The 16,831-nt window shown below is 39.3% G+C and overlaps 1 protein-coding gene across 2 annotated transcripts in view; it reads left to right on the forward strand.

Moving 5' to 3' along the window:
- IQGAP2 (IQ motif containing GTPase activating protein 2) overlaps nt 1–16,831 on the forward strand; it is a 449,634-nt gene that overhangs the window by 308,017 nt on the left and 124,786 nt on the right. For both annotated transcript variants that reach the window (XM_066273593.1, XM_066273594.1), the window contains exon 13: nt 823–986. In XM_066273593.1, coding sequence (XP_066129690.1) covers nt 823–986 — 164 coding nt within the window. The remainder of the gene's footprint in view (nt 1–822; nt 987–16,831) is intronic.

The raw sequence follows: 16,831 nt of genomic DNA on the forward strand, positions 1-16,831 counted from the left end.
GAGGGCGCCAGTTTGAGCGAGGGCTCATCTAGTTGAGTCCAACATCGCTGGCTCAAGCAAGAGGTTACTTGGTCTGCTGAAGGCCCGCGGTCAAGGCACATAAAAAACAAACAAACAAACAAACAAAAATCAACTGACTACAACTGTTAACAGTTTATTTCTGAATTTTACATTCTATTCTGTTGATTTGTGGCTCTATCCTTATGCTAGTACCATGTGGTATTAACTGTAGCTTTGCAGTAAATTTCAAAATTTGGAAGAGTTTTCCAACTTTGTTCTCCTTTTATTCAACATTGCATTTTTTATTCTTGGTCTCTTGTGTTTTCTTATGAGTTTTAGAATCAGCTTGGCAATTTCTGTTAAAAGTAATAGGTGGCTGGGTTTTTGTTAGTGGTTACATTGAATATTTCCATCTAAACAATATTAAGTCTTCTGGTCCATAAACATGAGATGATTTTTCCATTTATTTAGGTCATCTTTAATTTTTTTATGGTATTTCAAAGTTGTCAGTATACATGTCTTATACTTCTTTTGTTAAATGTATTCCTAACTATTCTTTTTGTAATTATAATGTATTTGTAATTGGAATCTATTTTAAATGGATTTTCCCTTCAATTTCATTCCAGATTGCAGTTTGCAAATGTATAGGGATATAACTGTATTTTATACACTGACCTTATCTCTTACAGCCTTAGCTATACTTATTAGCTCTTAGAGTTTTTTATGTAGATTTCCTACTTTCTAACTCAATCTTTGTATTACTTATGCTGGAGAACTTATAAAGCACTATGACTTAAAAGAAAAACTCTCTTTATTTCCTAGGAATTGTGGCTGTTGGTTACATCAATGAAGCTATTGATGAAGGGAATCCTTTAAAGACTCTAGAAAGTCTGCAGTTACCGACTGCTAAGATTAAAGATGTGGACCCAGACCATGCCCAGCATTACCAGGATGTCTTATACCATGCTAAATCACAGAAAGTGATGGTAAGTGTTAGTAAGTTTGTTTCTTTCAAATTTGCATTTTGGGTGAGGGAAAAGGAGGAAGAGAGAATATTTTGCCCCTTTTTGTCCTAAGGCTTATGAGCTTCTTGTTCTAGCAGTTGCCTGTGAGTTAGAATGGAAGGTATCGGGCTGTTATTCCCCTGGCAGCAAACATTAGGGAGAAGCCGGCTAATTCTGGAGCCAATTGCTGCTTCCACTCTTTTACTAAAAACTCAGTTGTGAGCTTTGTACAGAGCACAAGTTATTGGATCTTTATGAGCACCTACTGTGTGCATAGTGCAGTTTATAGCACCTTGTAGGAGAAAAGGAGACCCAAGGAACACATGACACCATCTAAATGTTTTCTGTCCTCATCCTCAAGGCTTAAAATGTATTGAGACAGTAGGCATTCTCTCATAGCATAGAGTAGTTAAATAATAGTAGATAGAACTAGGAATGTGGCAAAGTGCACAGATTGATTCAAAGATGGTTGGGATTGTTGTGGATTAGAAACCTAAGAGAAGTTGGAGTAGAGAGAGAGTAAGAGCTGCACCTGAAAGGTAATGAAGAGTTGCATAGGTGGCTGGAAAGCAGGAGGATGTAGGCAGGTCATGGGTACCAACGTGGTTTGTTCTGGGCATAGAAGGAAACTGGCCTGGCCAAAGTCCTAATAAAGAGCAGAGGGTTTTATCTGACTGTGGAGCTGATACTGATACTATGAGGAGTCTGACAGACACTGGCCACTATTGGAAGGGTCCTGGGCTGAATGGTGAGGCTTATATGACCTGTCACCTGAGAGTGATATTCCTGGGACCTAGCCACTCATAACTTTCATGTCCCCAGGTGCTAAACAAACCCAAAAGAGGGGAGCATCTTCTCTATATGGGTCTTTAGAACCCAGAAACTGCCTCATCTGAGACAATATATTCATCTTTACTTAGAGCTAGCATTTGTGGATCACTTGCTATTTGCTGGGCATGATATTAGGTACTTCATGCAGATTCTCACATCATCCTCATAACAGCTCTATGAACTATCATTAACATCATCTTACAGATAATGAGCTAAGACTAAGTAGTCCAAAGTTACCCCAAAATAATTATTTCTAGAGCTATGTCCCAGTCCCTTTTTACTCAGAAACATTATTGTGCATTAAGACAAATGGAGAAGGATGTTTATTGCAGCATTCTTTTAATAGCAAAAGACCAAACACAACTGAAATGTCCATCAAGATGGGGCTGGTTAAATTGCAGTATACCCATACAGTGACATACATGAAAAAGAATGAATAGTTTTATAATGGACAATACTAATATGTCTGTTAAGTATGTATGCTTCCACATGCATATGAAAATGGGATACACACCCATATATCATATATGTATGTTTAATGTGCATAAATTTTTTCTGAAAGAGGACACCATCTGGAAGGTAAGTTAGATAGAAGGTATGAGACTTCTTTTTTCTCTGTTTTTGTACCATTTGGATTTTTAAATTTTTTAGAGTACATGTATTCTTAATGTTTCTAAACTTTCAAAAAACAAGGTAATCAAGCTACAAAGAGCCAATTCTCCCAGGTGCCCCCTTCAAAGTCACTAACTACATCTCAGATCATTAGGAATATTTTGGCACTGTCTAGTCTCCAACAGCATACAGACGTGGTTACCTCTAGGGAAGGGCATTGAGTTCCCACATCCCAGGGGGACAAGCCAGGAAGCATGGACTTCCTCCTGCTGTCCCCCTGATGTAGCTGTGGCCCTGGCACATAGCATATTACCAGAACTTTAAGATAAAAGTTACTTGCTTTAGCCTGACCAGGTGGTGGTGCAGTGGGTAGAACATCAGACTGAGACGCAGAAGACCCAAGTTCAAAACCCCAAGGTCTCCAGCTTGAGCGTGGGCTCATCTGGTGTGAGCAAGGCTCACCAGCACCAGCTTGAGCCCAAGGTCTCTGGCTTGAGCAGGGGGTCACTCGGTCTGCTGTAGCCCCCCGGTCAAGGCACATATGAGAAAGCAATCAATGAACAACTAAGGTACTACAACGAAGAATTGATGCTTCTCATCTCTGGCCCTTCCTGTCTCTCTTTCCCTGTCTGTCCCTCTCTCTGACTCTCTGTCACACACACACACACACACACAAAAGAAAAAAGTTACTTGCTTTGGAAACAGAAGGCACCATTCATATCTTGGCTTTGCCACAAATTATCTAAGGATTTTAGTCAAGTCACTGAAATCTCTAGGCTTCAGTTTTCACATGTGTAAAATGAGAATAATAGCACCTATTTTACAGGTATATAAGATAGTCTCTGTCCACAGCCACATGGGGTTTTGGCCTTGAGGTAAGCCTGACTCCGCAAATGTCTCTTGGACAGGCAGTGCAAGTAGAGCATTTCATTTTCAGGGTTCTAAATCAGGATGGAACTCCTCAGCACCTCTCCAGGGCACCTGAAAGTCTTTCTGAGTGAGCATGGGGTGCCAGCTTTCTGCTGGGCATCCTTCCTAAGTGTGAAAGTAGTAACTTTAATCATGTAATTAGAGCATTAAATATTCGCCTAGGGAACTGGACTATCTCAGGCATTAAGACACTTTCATCCAATAAAATTGGGGGTTTGAACTGTATTGGCAGCTACTAACAGATTTAAAACAGTTCTGAGCAGTAAATCTGGTTTGGCTAGTTTCCTATTTTTAAGCACTTTTCTTTCTCTGCCCATTAGGTTTGAAACTTTCTTGTTTCAGCCTGATCTCTTTCTCTGGAAAAAAAATAAATCTGGTTTTGTTTATTTGATTGGGTCTCTGTGTTTATTAACCTGTGCTGTTTTGATAGCTTTCAGTTGTGTTTTTTGGTGCTATTTCTGTGCCTTGCCTTCCCGAGGTCCAGCCGTGTAAAATAATAGAAGAAAACTGTATTACTGGTGGTGTCAGTATAAAATAAAGCTTTTACCGAAGTATACAGTGTTAAAGGGCTTGATGATAACATTTGCAAGGAATAGATGCTGAGTTTTATCAAAGAATGAGGACAGTGAAATATAAGTTGGTGAGGACTCTTGGTCCTTGTTAATAGAAAGTTGAGTATAACCTTGTGTAAGCACCAAATTCCTTTTGTCTCCTGGGGAGAGTGGGGAATGAGCATGTTAACACACTTTGCCTGTTCACTGGAGGCAGTGGATTTTTAGCTGGTTTTAAATGGAAGGCTTTGCTTGAGAAATATGAATTATATCCCCCACCCAAAGTTCTGTTTTGCTATATGTAATTTATGGCATAAAAAATAAGTGCTTTTAACAAGTGAATACTGTTGCTTGTTTTCTATAGATAAAACTATAATATAGTTGATGGCCTTATTTGCAAAAAACAGTTCCGTGTATTGAAGTTTTTGTCATCTTGAAACTTAATTTAGACTTCTTTTTCTTGCTTGCTTTAGTATTTAGCTGATTTTTATTCTTCACATAACCACACATGTACTGTAAAGGGTCTTTGCGTGCATGTTTTTTGTTAACCTAAGTCCGATGAGATAGGAAACTGCACATTCAAAAATATGCATTTAAAATATTTTATTTTGATGATCAATACAGAGTATATTGGTCAATGCACATTCTTACAGATTTGAAAATTCACATCAGCTTTTTTTGTGTGTGACAGAGACAGAGAGAGGGACAGATAGAGACAGACAGACAAGAAAGGAGAGAGATGAAAAGCATTAGTTGTGGCACCTTAGTTGTTCATTGATTGCTTTCTCATATGTGCCTTGAGGGGACTATAGCAGAACACGTGAGCCCTTGCTCAAGCCAGCAACCTTGGGCTTCAGGCCAGCAACCTTTGGGCTCAAGCCAGTGACCATGGGGTCGTGTCTATGGTCCCACGCTCAAATGAGTGACCTCGTGCTCAAGCTGGCAACCTCAATCGGGGTTTCGAACCTGGATCCTCTGCATCCAATCTAACACTCTATCCACTGCGCCACCACCTGGTCAGGCATGTCAGCAATCTTTCATGCCCTTAACTACTGCTATCTTCCGTCTGATCCTTATACTAAGGGAAATATAGTCATTTACCTACCAGAAGACACCAGGCATTTATAACAAAATGTCATTTTCCATGAAAAACTTATGTTTAAAGAACAAAAATAATGGAGGCATTTTAAACTTCTAATTGACTTTGAATATATTCATAGCTTAGTTTCCTTTTCTTTTTTTAACATGGGCAACTAAAAATGATGTTATCCCATGTCATACAGAATGCCTTGCTTTCTCACTCTGAATTTAATGGCCTTTTATGCTGTTAAGATGCTCTGAGATTTTATTCTTTCATTCGTTCAGCCATGAGATATGTAAACATGGAGCTGTGCCCCATAGACCCTGAAGACTTTGGGCCTGGCGTTGCCCCGAAAAGCAAAACGAAGGGAGAAAACAAGATTCCTCTCCATTATACATGGTGCCGAAGTATTTATATAATTCGTATCTATATACAAATGAGCTATATATATGTACCATAATAAAAGTACCATAAAATTCTTTGAAAGTTCAAATTTAAAAAATGAACTACTAGCTGGAGAATCAGGGAAGAATGGTCCGTTGAGGACTTCCAGAGATGGAAAGAATTAAGGCAGACATGTAAGAAATAGCTTTCCAGTTGGAGGCAGGGGCAGAAAGAGGAGCAGTCACATCACTGCAGAGCAGGAAACTAGGCTAGTGTCTGCATCCTAGGCAAGGCTTACTGGGAAGTAAAATTAGAAAGTTAGCTCTGAATACCAAACTAAAGATTTATAATTTATTCCAAAGCAGTAGAGAGCCCATGGAGGGTTTTGAGCTGTTGTTTTTCCCCCCTTTTACTTTTTTTCTGTATTGGTTTGGGACGTACTTTTTAGTGGTTAGACCACCATATATTTTACATAGTGTTCCCCCCAATATTTCAAGTACCCAGCTGGCACCACACATAGTGATTACAGTATTATGATTGTATTTCCTGTGCTGTACTTTACATCCCTGTGACTGTTCTATAACTACCAACTTGTGGCTTTTAGTCTCTTCACGTCTTTGATCCAGTCCCCAACCCCCCTTGCCTCTGGCAACCACCAGTTCTCTCTCTGTATCTATGAGTCTGTTTGAATTTTGTTTGTTCATTTATTTTGTTCTTTAGATTCTGTTACATACCAGGAGACAGACCACAGCAAACCCAAAGTGAATTTTATAAGTTTTATTGCAAACCTGCGCAAGGACTGCAGGCAACCCACGCAAGGGAACACTGCAGTCCTGAGCCTCTAAAATGGCTCCTTTTTATAGGCTGGCTAACTAGGCTGAGCAAGCAAGCAGCGTTTACAAGGGCAGGAGAGATGCGATTAGCTGACCTTGTTCTTGGCTAAGTCTCTAGGGTAGGGGCTTCCTTGATCTGGATACATAGAGTTCAGTGGAAAATATTGCTACATTCCTAACGGTTGTTTATCTTTTGCCTCCAAGCCATGTCCTGGATGTACTCAGTTTTCATGGCTGGTGGCCTGCACCACTTGTCCTAAGATGTCACATTTCCCCCTTTTCTTCTTACTAGTTCAAACCATTGAACTTTGGTATTGCTCAGTCCAAACTGAGTATAATCTGGTAGGGCTGAGCTAAAACCATAAGTCTTACAGTATCTATTCTTTCTCGAACAAATGCTGTGGTGCAACCGCAACAAACTGGAACTGGACCCTAAACTGATGCAATCAATTTGGGTTTTATACACTGGCCAGTGATCAGCCTACTACGCCTCTCACAATGGTCAGCGATGAGCTCAGGGGAGAGGGGTATTTATAGGTGAAACCTACAAGGTTACAATGTTTTCAGTACATTTGTACAATATCTTTGTAAAAGTATACAAGTACACACTGTTCTAAGATAATAAACTACCTTCCTGCAATATCTGCAGGGCTGATATACAAGGAATGCATCCTGCCTTTGCTAGTAAGATTAGATTTTCTGAGGCCCATGAGAATTTCCTACTTTAGCTGTAGCTATAAGCTAATTGGGTCAGGGGTCCTCCCTAGTATGCGCTGGCACGCTGATAGTGTGCCCTTAGTACTACAAGGTTTACGGCTTGAAATATCTTTTGTACATACTGCGTGAGGCAGTTGATAGTGCACGAACCAATGATGACCCCCTCTACTATAAGCAAAACGAGGGGTCCAGTAAAAGCAGTAAGTAACGTAGTGAGCCAAGGGGATGAAGAGAATAAATTCTCATACTAATTTCTTTCTGCCTTGCATTTTTCTTCTCTGTACTAACTTCTTACAACTTGTACAAACCTTCTGCAACTTACATAAACCTTTAATTTTTATGAACTTTCTTATCTATTCAGAAATAACTGGCTTTATAATAACTTACTTTCTCTCTTTTTTGTTCTAAAGTATTTCTATACCTTATACTTTTTATCACCAAAACTACAATTTCCTTTCAGTCAGAACTCTTAATTTTAAAAATCTTAACCTTTACCTTTAGTGACAACTAAGCTGGTAATAAGTAATTTTTTTTTCACTTAATAATTTTTTTTAATGGGGTGACATCAGTAAATCAGGATACATATATTCAAAGATAACAATTCCAGGTTATCTTGTCGTTCAATTATGTTGCATACCCATCACCCAAAGTCAGATTGTCCTCTGTCACCTTCTATCTAGTTTTCTTTGTGCCCCTCCCCCTCCCCTTTCCCTCTGCCTCTACCCCTTCCACCCGTAACCACCACACTCTTATCAATGTCTCTTAGTCTCACTTTTATGTCCCACCTACGTGTGGAATAATGCAGTTCCTGGTTTTTTCTGATTTACTTATTTCACTCCGTATAATGTTATCAAGATCCCACCATTTTGCTGTAAATAATCCGATGTCATCATTTCTTATGACGGAGTAGTATTCCATAATGTATATGTGTCACATCTTCTTTATTGACGGGCTTTTTGGTTGTTTCCATGTCCTAGCCACTGTGAACAATGCTGATATGAACATGGGGCTGCATGTGTCTTTACGTATAAATGTTTCTGAGGTTTTGGGATATATACCCAGTAGAGGGATTGCTGGGTCATAAGGTAGTTCTATTTTCAATTTTTTGAGGAACCACCATACTTTCTTCCATAATGGTTGTACTACTTTACATTCCCACCAACAGTGTATGAGGGTTCCTTTTTCTCCACAGCCTCTCCAACATTTGCTATTACCTGTCTTGTTAATAATAGCTAATCTTAACAGGTGAAAAGTGGTATCTCATTGCAGTTTTGATTTGCATTTCTCTAATAACTAATGAAGATGAGCATCTTTTCATATATCTGTTGGCCATTTGTATTTCTTCCTGAGAGAAGTGTCTGTTCATGTCCTCCTCATTTTTTTATTGGATTGTTTGTTTGTTTGTTGTTGAGTTTTATGAGTTCTTAGTAAATTTTGGATATTAGGCCCTTATCTGAGCAGTTGTTTGAAAATATCATTTCCCATTTAGTTGGCTGTCTGTTTATTTTGTTATCAGTTTCTCTTGATGAGCAAAAACTTCTTAGTCTGATGTAGTCCCATTCATTAATTTTTGCCTTCACTTCTCTTGCCTTTGGAGTCAAATTCATAAAATGCTCTTTAAAACCCAGGTCTTTGAGTTTAGTATCTATGTCTTCTTCTATGTACTTAATTGTTTTGGGTCTTATGTTTAGATCTTTGATCCATTTTTAGTTAATTTTAGTACAGGGGGACAAACTGTAGTCCAGTTTCATTCTTTTGCATGTGGCTTTCCAGTTTTCCCAGCACCATTTATTGAAGAGGCTTTCTTTTCTCCATTGTGTATTGTTGGCCCCTTTATCAAAAATTTTTGACTATATATATGTGGTTTTATTTCTGGGTTTTCTATTCTATTCCATTGGTCTGAGTGTCTATTTTTGTGCCAATACCATGCTGTTTTGATTGTCATGGCCCTATAATATAGTTTGAAGTCAGGTATTGTAATGCCCCCAGCTTCATTCTTTTTCTTTAGGATTGCTTTGGCTATTCGGGGTTTTTTATAGTTCCATATAAATCTGATAATTTTTTGCTCCATTTCTTTAAAAAATGTCATTAGAATTTTGATGGGAATTGCATTAAATTTGTATATTGCTTTGGGTAATATGGCCATCTTGATTATATTTATTCTTCCTAACCAAGAACAAGGAATATTCTTCCATCTCATATCTTTTTCGATTTCCCTTAACAATGGTTTATCGTTTTCATTATATAAATCCTTTACATTCTTTGTTATGTTTATTCCTAGGTATTTTGTTGTTGTTGTTGCAATCGCGAAGGGGATTATTCTTTTGAATTCGTTCTCAAATGTTTCGTTGTTGGCATATAGAAAGGCTATTGACTTCTGTATGTTAATTTTGTATCCTGCGACCTTACTGTATTGGTTTATTGTTTCTAGTAGTCTTTTTGTGGATTTTTTGGGGTTTTCGATGTATAGGATCATATCATCTGCAAAAAGTGATACCTTTACTTCTTCTTTTCCAATATGGATGCCTTTTATTTCTTTGTGTTGTCTGATTGCTCTGGCTAGAACCTCTAGCACCACATTAAATAAGAGTGGAGAGAGTGGACAACACTGTCTTGTTCCTGATTTAAGGGGGAAAGCCTTCAGTTTTGTGCCATTTAATATGATGATGATGTTAGCTGATGGTTTATCATATATGGCCTTTATCATGTTGAGATATTTTCCTTCTATACCCGTTTTGTTGAGAATCTTAAACATAAAATTGTGTTGTATTTTATCAAAAGCCTTTTCTGCGTCTATTGATAAGATCATGTGGTTTTTGTTCTTTGTTTTGTTGATATGGTGTATTACGTGAACCGTTTTACGTATGTTGAACCATGCTTGAGATTCTGGGATGAATCCCACTTGATCATGATGTATTATTTTTTTAATATGTTGTTGTATTCGATTTGCTAGTATTTTGTTTAGTATTTTAGCATCTGTATTCATTAGAGATATTGGTCTGTAGTTTTCTTTTTTTGTGCCATCCTTGCCTGGTTTTGGTATGAGGGTTATGTTGGCCTCATAAAATATGTTTGGAAGTATTGCTTCTTCTTCAATTTTTTGGAAGACTTTCAGTAGAATAGGAACCAAGTCTTCTTTGAAGGTTTGATAAAATTCGCTGGTATAGCCGTCTGGGCCTGGACTTTTATTTTTGGGGAGGTTTTTAATGGTTTTTTCTATTTCTTCTCTACTAATAGGTCTGTTTAGGCTTTCTGCTTCTTCTTGACTCAGTCTAGGAATGTTGTATTGTTCTAGGAATTTATCCATTTCTTCTAGGTTGTTGAATTTAGTGGCATAAAGTTTTTCATAGTATTCTACAATAATTCTTTGTATATCTACGGTGTCCGTGGTGATTTCTCCTCTTTCATTTTGGATTTTGTTTATATGAGTTCTTTCTCTTTTTTCCTTGGTAAGTCTTGCCAAGGGTTTGTCAATTATGTTGATCTTTTCAAAGAACCAGCTCCTTGTTCTATTAATTTTTTCTATAGTTTTTCTGTTCTCTATTTCATTTATTTCTGCTCTGATTTTTATTATCTCCTTTCTTTGGCTGGTTTTGGGTTGTCTTTGTTCTTCTTTTTTTAGTTCCTTAAGGTGTGAAGTTAAGTGGTTCACTTGGGCTCTCTCTTGTTTGTTCATATATGCCTGAAGTGATATGAACTTCCCTCTTATCACTGCTTTTGCTGCATCCCATAGATTCTGATATGTCGTATTGTCATTTTCATTTGTCTGTATATATCTTTTGATCTCTGCACTTATTTCTTCTTTGACGCATTCATTTTTTTAAAGTATGTTGTTTAGTTTCCACAATTTTGTGGGATTTTTTTCCCTCTTTTTTGCAGTTGAATTCTAGTTTCAAGGCTTTATGATCAGAAAATATGCTTGGTACACCTTTGATTTTTCTGAATTTGCTGATGTTGTTTTTGTGGCCCAATATATGGTCAATTCTTGAGAATGATCCATGTACCTTGGAGAAAAATGTATACTCAGTCACTTTGGGATGAAATGTCCTGTAGATGTCTATCATATCCAGGTGCTCTAGTGTTTTGTTTAAGGCCACTATATCTTTGTTGATTCTCTGTTTGGATGACTGATCTAGAGTAGTCAGCGGTGTATTGAGGTCTCCAAGTATGATTGTATTTTTGTCAGTTTTTGTTTTAAGGTCAATAAGTAGCTGTCTTATATATTTTGGTGCTCCTTGGTTTGGTGCATATATATTAAGAATTGTTATGTCTTCTTGATTCAGTGTCCCCTTAGCCATTATGAAATGGCCATTTTTGTCTCTGAGTACTTTTGTTGTCCTGTAGTCAGCATTATCAGATATAAGTATTGCTACGCCTGCTTTTTCTTCGATGTTATTTGCTTGGAGTATTGTTTTCCAGCCTTTCACTTTGAATTTGTTTTTATCCTTGTTACTTAGATGAGTTTCTTTTAGGCAGCATACAGTTGGATTTTCTTTTTTGATCCATTCTGCTACTCTGTGCCTTTTTATTGGTGAGTTTAATCCGTTTATAAAGTAATTTTCTTTAAAGTATACTTCCTCTTGGAGGTGTCCTCCCTCTAAGTGGCTAGTATTTATAGGTTAAGTGTAAGTACACATATATTTTTTATTACCTTGTAGCTTCCCTTCTAACTAAGGGACTTATAGTAGTACATGTATTAACTTTTAAGACAACTTGTTCTGGCTTTCCTTTAACCTTAGTTCCCCTCCCTCCCTAAAGTCTAATTAAAAGGAGGTCCTTAGTGAGTTTCTCTAGGCATTAGCCATGTGTGGACCAGTCAATTTCTGATTTGTGGCTGAAGCAGGGCATGCGGTCCTTCTCAGGGTCAGCTTACAAGGGTTGGCGGGGTCAGTCTCTGCTGTCTACAAGGGTGTCTCTTCTGGGACTGCAAGCTTCATCCGGCTGCAGTGGACCCAGGCGGGTATGCCTTTTACCTTGGCAGTAGTGAGGGTGGTCACGATCATGGTGTGTGGACCCATCTACATGGGAGTCAGTCCTTGGTTGGTGTACATCCTTACTTAGACTGAGTCTGTAGGCTGGAAGGGATGTATTAGGTCTTCTGGCAGTGCTGGAATCACCTCTCAGACAGTCTTTTGGACAGCCTGCTGAGTAATCTGTAGACCCTGTAAGACTCAGGGGTCCCTAAACTTTTTACACAGGGGGCCAGTTCACTGTCCCTCAGACTGCTGGAGGGCTGCCACACACAGTACTCCAGTACACTGACCACCAATGAAAGACGTGCCCCTTCCAGAAGTGTGGCAGGGGCCAGATAAATGCCCTCAGGGGGCCGTAGTTTGGGGATACCTGCTGTAAGTACTTAAGGAAGGAGTGGTTATTTAATTTAGTTGTTTTATTTTCTCTCTGAGTTTTGGTAGGAAGGGAGGGAGTCTCTTAAACATTATCTCAAAAGGAGTGAATTCTTCCCTGTAGGGGGTGTACCTCGCCCTAAGTAGGGCTAAGGGGAGTAAGGTAGGCTACTTTCTACCAGTTTAAAACAAGTTTAAAGTTTCCTTTAAGATCTGATTCATGTTTTCTACCTGTCAATTACTTTAGTAAAATCTATTTCTAGATGTTTACCTGGGAAAGTTCTCTCTCTGTTTCTCTTTATAATTTCTTTACTTTGCTTAATATTTATTTGGGTACAGACTAAACACTTAGAAATTATACTTTCTTTATTAAATTCTAAGTCTGACTTTCCAAATTGGTTGTAAAAAAATTTTTTTTGGCAACCTGGGTTCTAGAAAAGTTACTGAAATTTCTTAAAACACCACTGGTTTTAGGGCTACCTTATTGGTAGCATCATCAGCTGCTTGCTTGGTTTTTCTTGAGAGTTTCTATGGAGTCCTTCTCTCTAGGTGGCCTGGACAGTGGATGATGACCACTACTTCAGGAGAGCAGTCTCCTGCATTTTCCAGGGTGAGGGTTTGAGACTCATCTTTGCTGGTTCTTAAGCCTTCTCCTGATGGCCCCTCTTCAACTGTGCATGTCTTAAGTTGTTCCTGCCTTCAGAAATCTTACCCGTCTTAGGGGCCAGAGTTATTTATGGCCATGAGAGTGAGCGAGGAGCAACGTCCCTTTCAAAATGCTTAGTTTTAGCAGCCGATGTTTCTACCTAATGAAAAACTTATAATACATTTCTTTTCTAATTCCTAGAGCTGAATGCTATGTAAAGGCTAAATTGACTGTCTTAGTATCTGCTGGCTCCTCTAAGTCTAGGGGTGTATAGACTTTGTAAGCTTTCTATAGTCTAAGAAAGCTGTGGGGGTCTTCTGAGGATCCTGAATAACTTCTGACACCTTAGATAAACTTATGGTTGTTTTTCTGAGTATCTTCTCTGATCCAGGCTAACAGAAACTGGTGGAAAGTGTCTAAAATTTCTTCACTTGCTTGGGTGGTGGGGTCCTGCTTAGGCTAGGCAATTAGAAACATTTTCTCAAGGTGGTCTCAGTTGTTGTAAGTGGGGCAGCCTATGTACAGTACAGATTTCTAACAGTCCTGTTCAGGCTTGAGGCTCCTCTGAGAAAAGGGGGTTCTGAGCTTTCTAATTCTGTAGGCCACTTGGAAAAAATAATTTAAACTATTTTTTATTTTCTCCTTCCTTGACTATCAGCTGTAATTGAACTATTGTTCTTATGCCACTTTAAATCAGCACCCTGCCCTTTAACTCGGTTGGAACTATGAGGGCTCTAATCTATGACATTTCCATAGGAAATATTAAGTAAAACCCGAGCAGTTTCACCTCTGTACTTTTCCTAATGTACTTATTTACTTAGCTGACTAACAATTGCAGTTTGATAGGGTGGTAAATCAGGTAGAGGTTCCTGATTATGTCTCTAGAGTTCTCTTTTCTACTTATTATGTTAAGAATTCTTCTATTAAGCTAATCAATAGTAATATTTGTCACTCTGGGTTTTGTGACCTAACATTGAACAATTAACAATTATTGAATTATTACATATGCCCTAATATTTAAACTAAAATTTTAACATACAGGCTATGAAATAGCAAATGAAAAGGAGAATTAACAAAAGACTGTTGAAATAACATATACATTTCTAACATAGAAAATGTTTTTTGGTTTTTTTTTACAACAACAGATCCTTGGTACAAAAAGGAAGTCTTTGTATTTGACAGACTATACAATTCTATATGCTTTATTATTAGTACAAATTTAGTATGATTCACAATAAGAGATTATAAACTACTATCCCTAATGAACTACTGATTTTCAGAGAAAAATAAGGAATGGTCAAAATGTAGTTACTATTTTGTGGCTTCCCAGCTGGCAAAGAGATGCTAACCCTCTTTTTGACCTATAGAGCTTTATAACATTAAGTTATTATAAGGGTCGGGGTAGTAAACTAAAAAAACACAATTTTATAAACTTATTTTCTTAACAGTGGGGTATTCTAGTTTACTTAAGGTCCTCAATTTCCTTAGGGACATAGTAACCCTATAATTCCCTGAGGACCCTTTTCTTATAATTCTTGACTATTATGGCTAAAGCAGTGGGTTTAGAAGGGGCTGTATTCCCTAAATCTTCTCCTCGGGTCTGGCTCCAGGTAGGAGGCGGGGATTCCCCAGAGCCAAAGCAGAGGAGGGGAGGGGGCTGTAGCAAGGTGATGATAGCCTCTAGCTTACTGCGCTGTTATCTTTTGCCTGACAAAGCAGTGGCTCAGCCCTTGAGCTAAGAAAGAGGTTTCTTTGTTATATACACTATAAGGAAATCAGTCAGGGTGCCTGGGATTCCTGGTGCCCAAGGGGGAGGGGCAGGTACCCGAAACTGTGAGGGGAGCCTGCCGCTTCTCCTGCAGCCAGCTGCCTTTTCTTTCTCTACCTCTGCTGCCGTACTGGGTTGCATACTGACCATACCACCTGCCTGCGGGTGGGTGCTGGTGATAGTACGCTAGACTCTCTATGTTTTCTATGGGTCTAGCAATCCTTGGTTTGGCCAGTCTGCTCTTAAGTTGGCCATTTTAATTTATAGAGAGTTCTCAATGTATCTTCTTAATATTAATTCTTACCCTTTTTTTTCTAAATGGGTAAAATTTCTTTGGGTCTGTAGGTGAATATCTGAATATCTAAAACTAGTTTCTACTCTATACTTCCTCTGGCACTCTCTTAGGTCTTTAATTAGTTCCTATAATTTGTGGGTTTCCCATCAATGGACAGTATTACCATGGGTTCCTGGGGGCCTAATGGTATGGAACCCCTGCCCCTTCAGTCTTGATCCTCGAAGAGGACCTTAGCTTTCTGTCCCTTCTTCTCCTTTAGCTTAGGACACTCATTTATCTAATGCCCGGTCTCTTTGCAATAAGCACATTGATTCTTGTCTAGAGGCGGTCTACTATTCTGCCCTTTCTTTTGTGGCTTTCCTTTAGCAAGTTTCTTTTGTTGGGCTGCAGTTAGTATTTTTGCCACCTTTTCCGCACCTCATATCTCTGGATCCTCCCTGTTCATATAAACTTTCTGACTAACTTCTAAAAGCTTGCTTCTATTTTCTCCTTCAAATCCTTCTAACTTTTGTAACTTCTTTCTAATGTCTGGGGCCACTTGGGAGACAAAGGCTACATTTATGAGCCTCCTATTCTCTGGGGCATCCAGGTCTAATGGAGTATGTGTTCTATAGGCTTCGGAAAGCCGAAGGAGATTTATCCTTTCCCTGGATGATTTCGCTTACTCTACTAAAATTAGTTGGCTTCCTTGCTGCTGCCCGGAGACCCCTGAGCAGGAAATCATGATACTGGCGTAAAGCCTCCTGTCCCCTAGAACTTTTGGGGTCCCAGTCAGGGGGGATCAAAGGAAGAACTTCCTCTAATTCTTGCCTTCGACTAAGGCTATGTAGATCTCTATCCCCTAATGCTGCTTTATCAGCCTCTTGGTAGATTCTTTCCCTTTCCTCAGAAGTGAAGAGAGTATAAAGAACCTGTTGACAATCATCCCCATGTGTTACATCCCAAGTAGGATGATGAGTATGGAAAATGGCTTCAAGAAGAGAAATTAGACTCTGGGGTTTCTCTGAAAATGGGGGGTTCTGATGTTTCCAATTATATAAATCACTAGTAGAGAAGGGGACATAAATTAATCTAGCCAAGCCCTTAGGATCCCCCCCTGCAGCTTCTCAGAGGGGAGGCAAAAATGCCGGCTTTGGAGCTGGTGGCATACTAGGATGACTATAATTGGCCCCTGTATGGGTATGGGGTGGGCTTTCCCAAGAGGGAGCCAGTCCAGGTTGTGGGTTTGCTGCAGGGGGGTAGCCCCACGGCTTTAGGCGGGTCCTCAGCTTGCTCTGGATATGGAGGAGGAATGGGATCTAGTAAGGACTCAGCGGCCCCTGGATCCTCTTGTATTACTGGATAAAGTCTGCGGGCAGGCTGTGGCTGTTCTCTCAAAGTTTCTTGTTTTGGGGAGGGAAGCCTTCCTTTGCCTTCGTTTGGGGTTGCCAATAGGACAGCTTTTCCTCCTGCCCGGACTTTATCTCCCTTAATATAGTTCTTAAAAAATTTCTTAACATAACCTGGTCCTCCCATGGCTATGGCAATCCATACATCTATATATGGCATCTGGTCAGGGTACGGGACGCGATAGACATTTGCCCTGACAGCAAAGAGTGTGGGTAAATTGAAAGTGCCCTCCGAGGGCCACCCTACACCAAAGGTTGGCCATTCTAGTTCACAAAGAGTCCACAACGTGGTGGAATCAACAGAAGTCCCATAGTCTCGTGCCCTGTGAGAGAAATAAGAAAAGTTATCAAGCAAGTACTGAAGAGGCATTAGGGCAGTAGATTGCCCCTGACCCATGGCCCTTGACTCTCAAAGGAATCCTGTGAGGAAGCAATGGGTGAAGCAG

This window comes from Saccopteryx bilineata, chromosome 4, assembly GCF_036850765.1.
Source record: "Saccopteryx bilineata isolate mSacBil1 chromosome 4, mSacBil1_pri_phased_curated, whole genome shotgun sequence".
Taxonomy (NCBI): Eukaryota; Metazoa; Chordata; class Mammalia; order Chiroptera; family Emballonuridae; genus Saccopteryx; species Saccopteryx bilineata.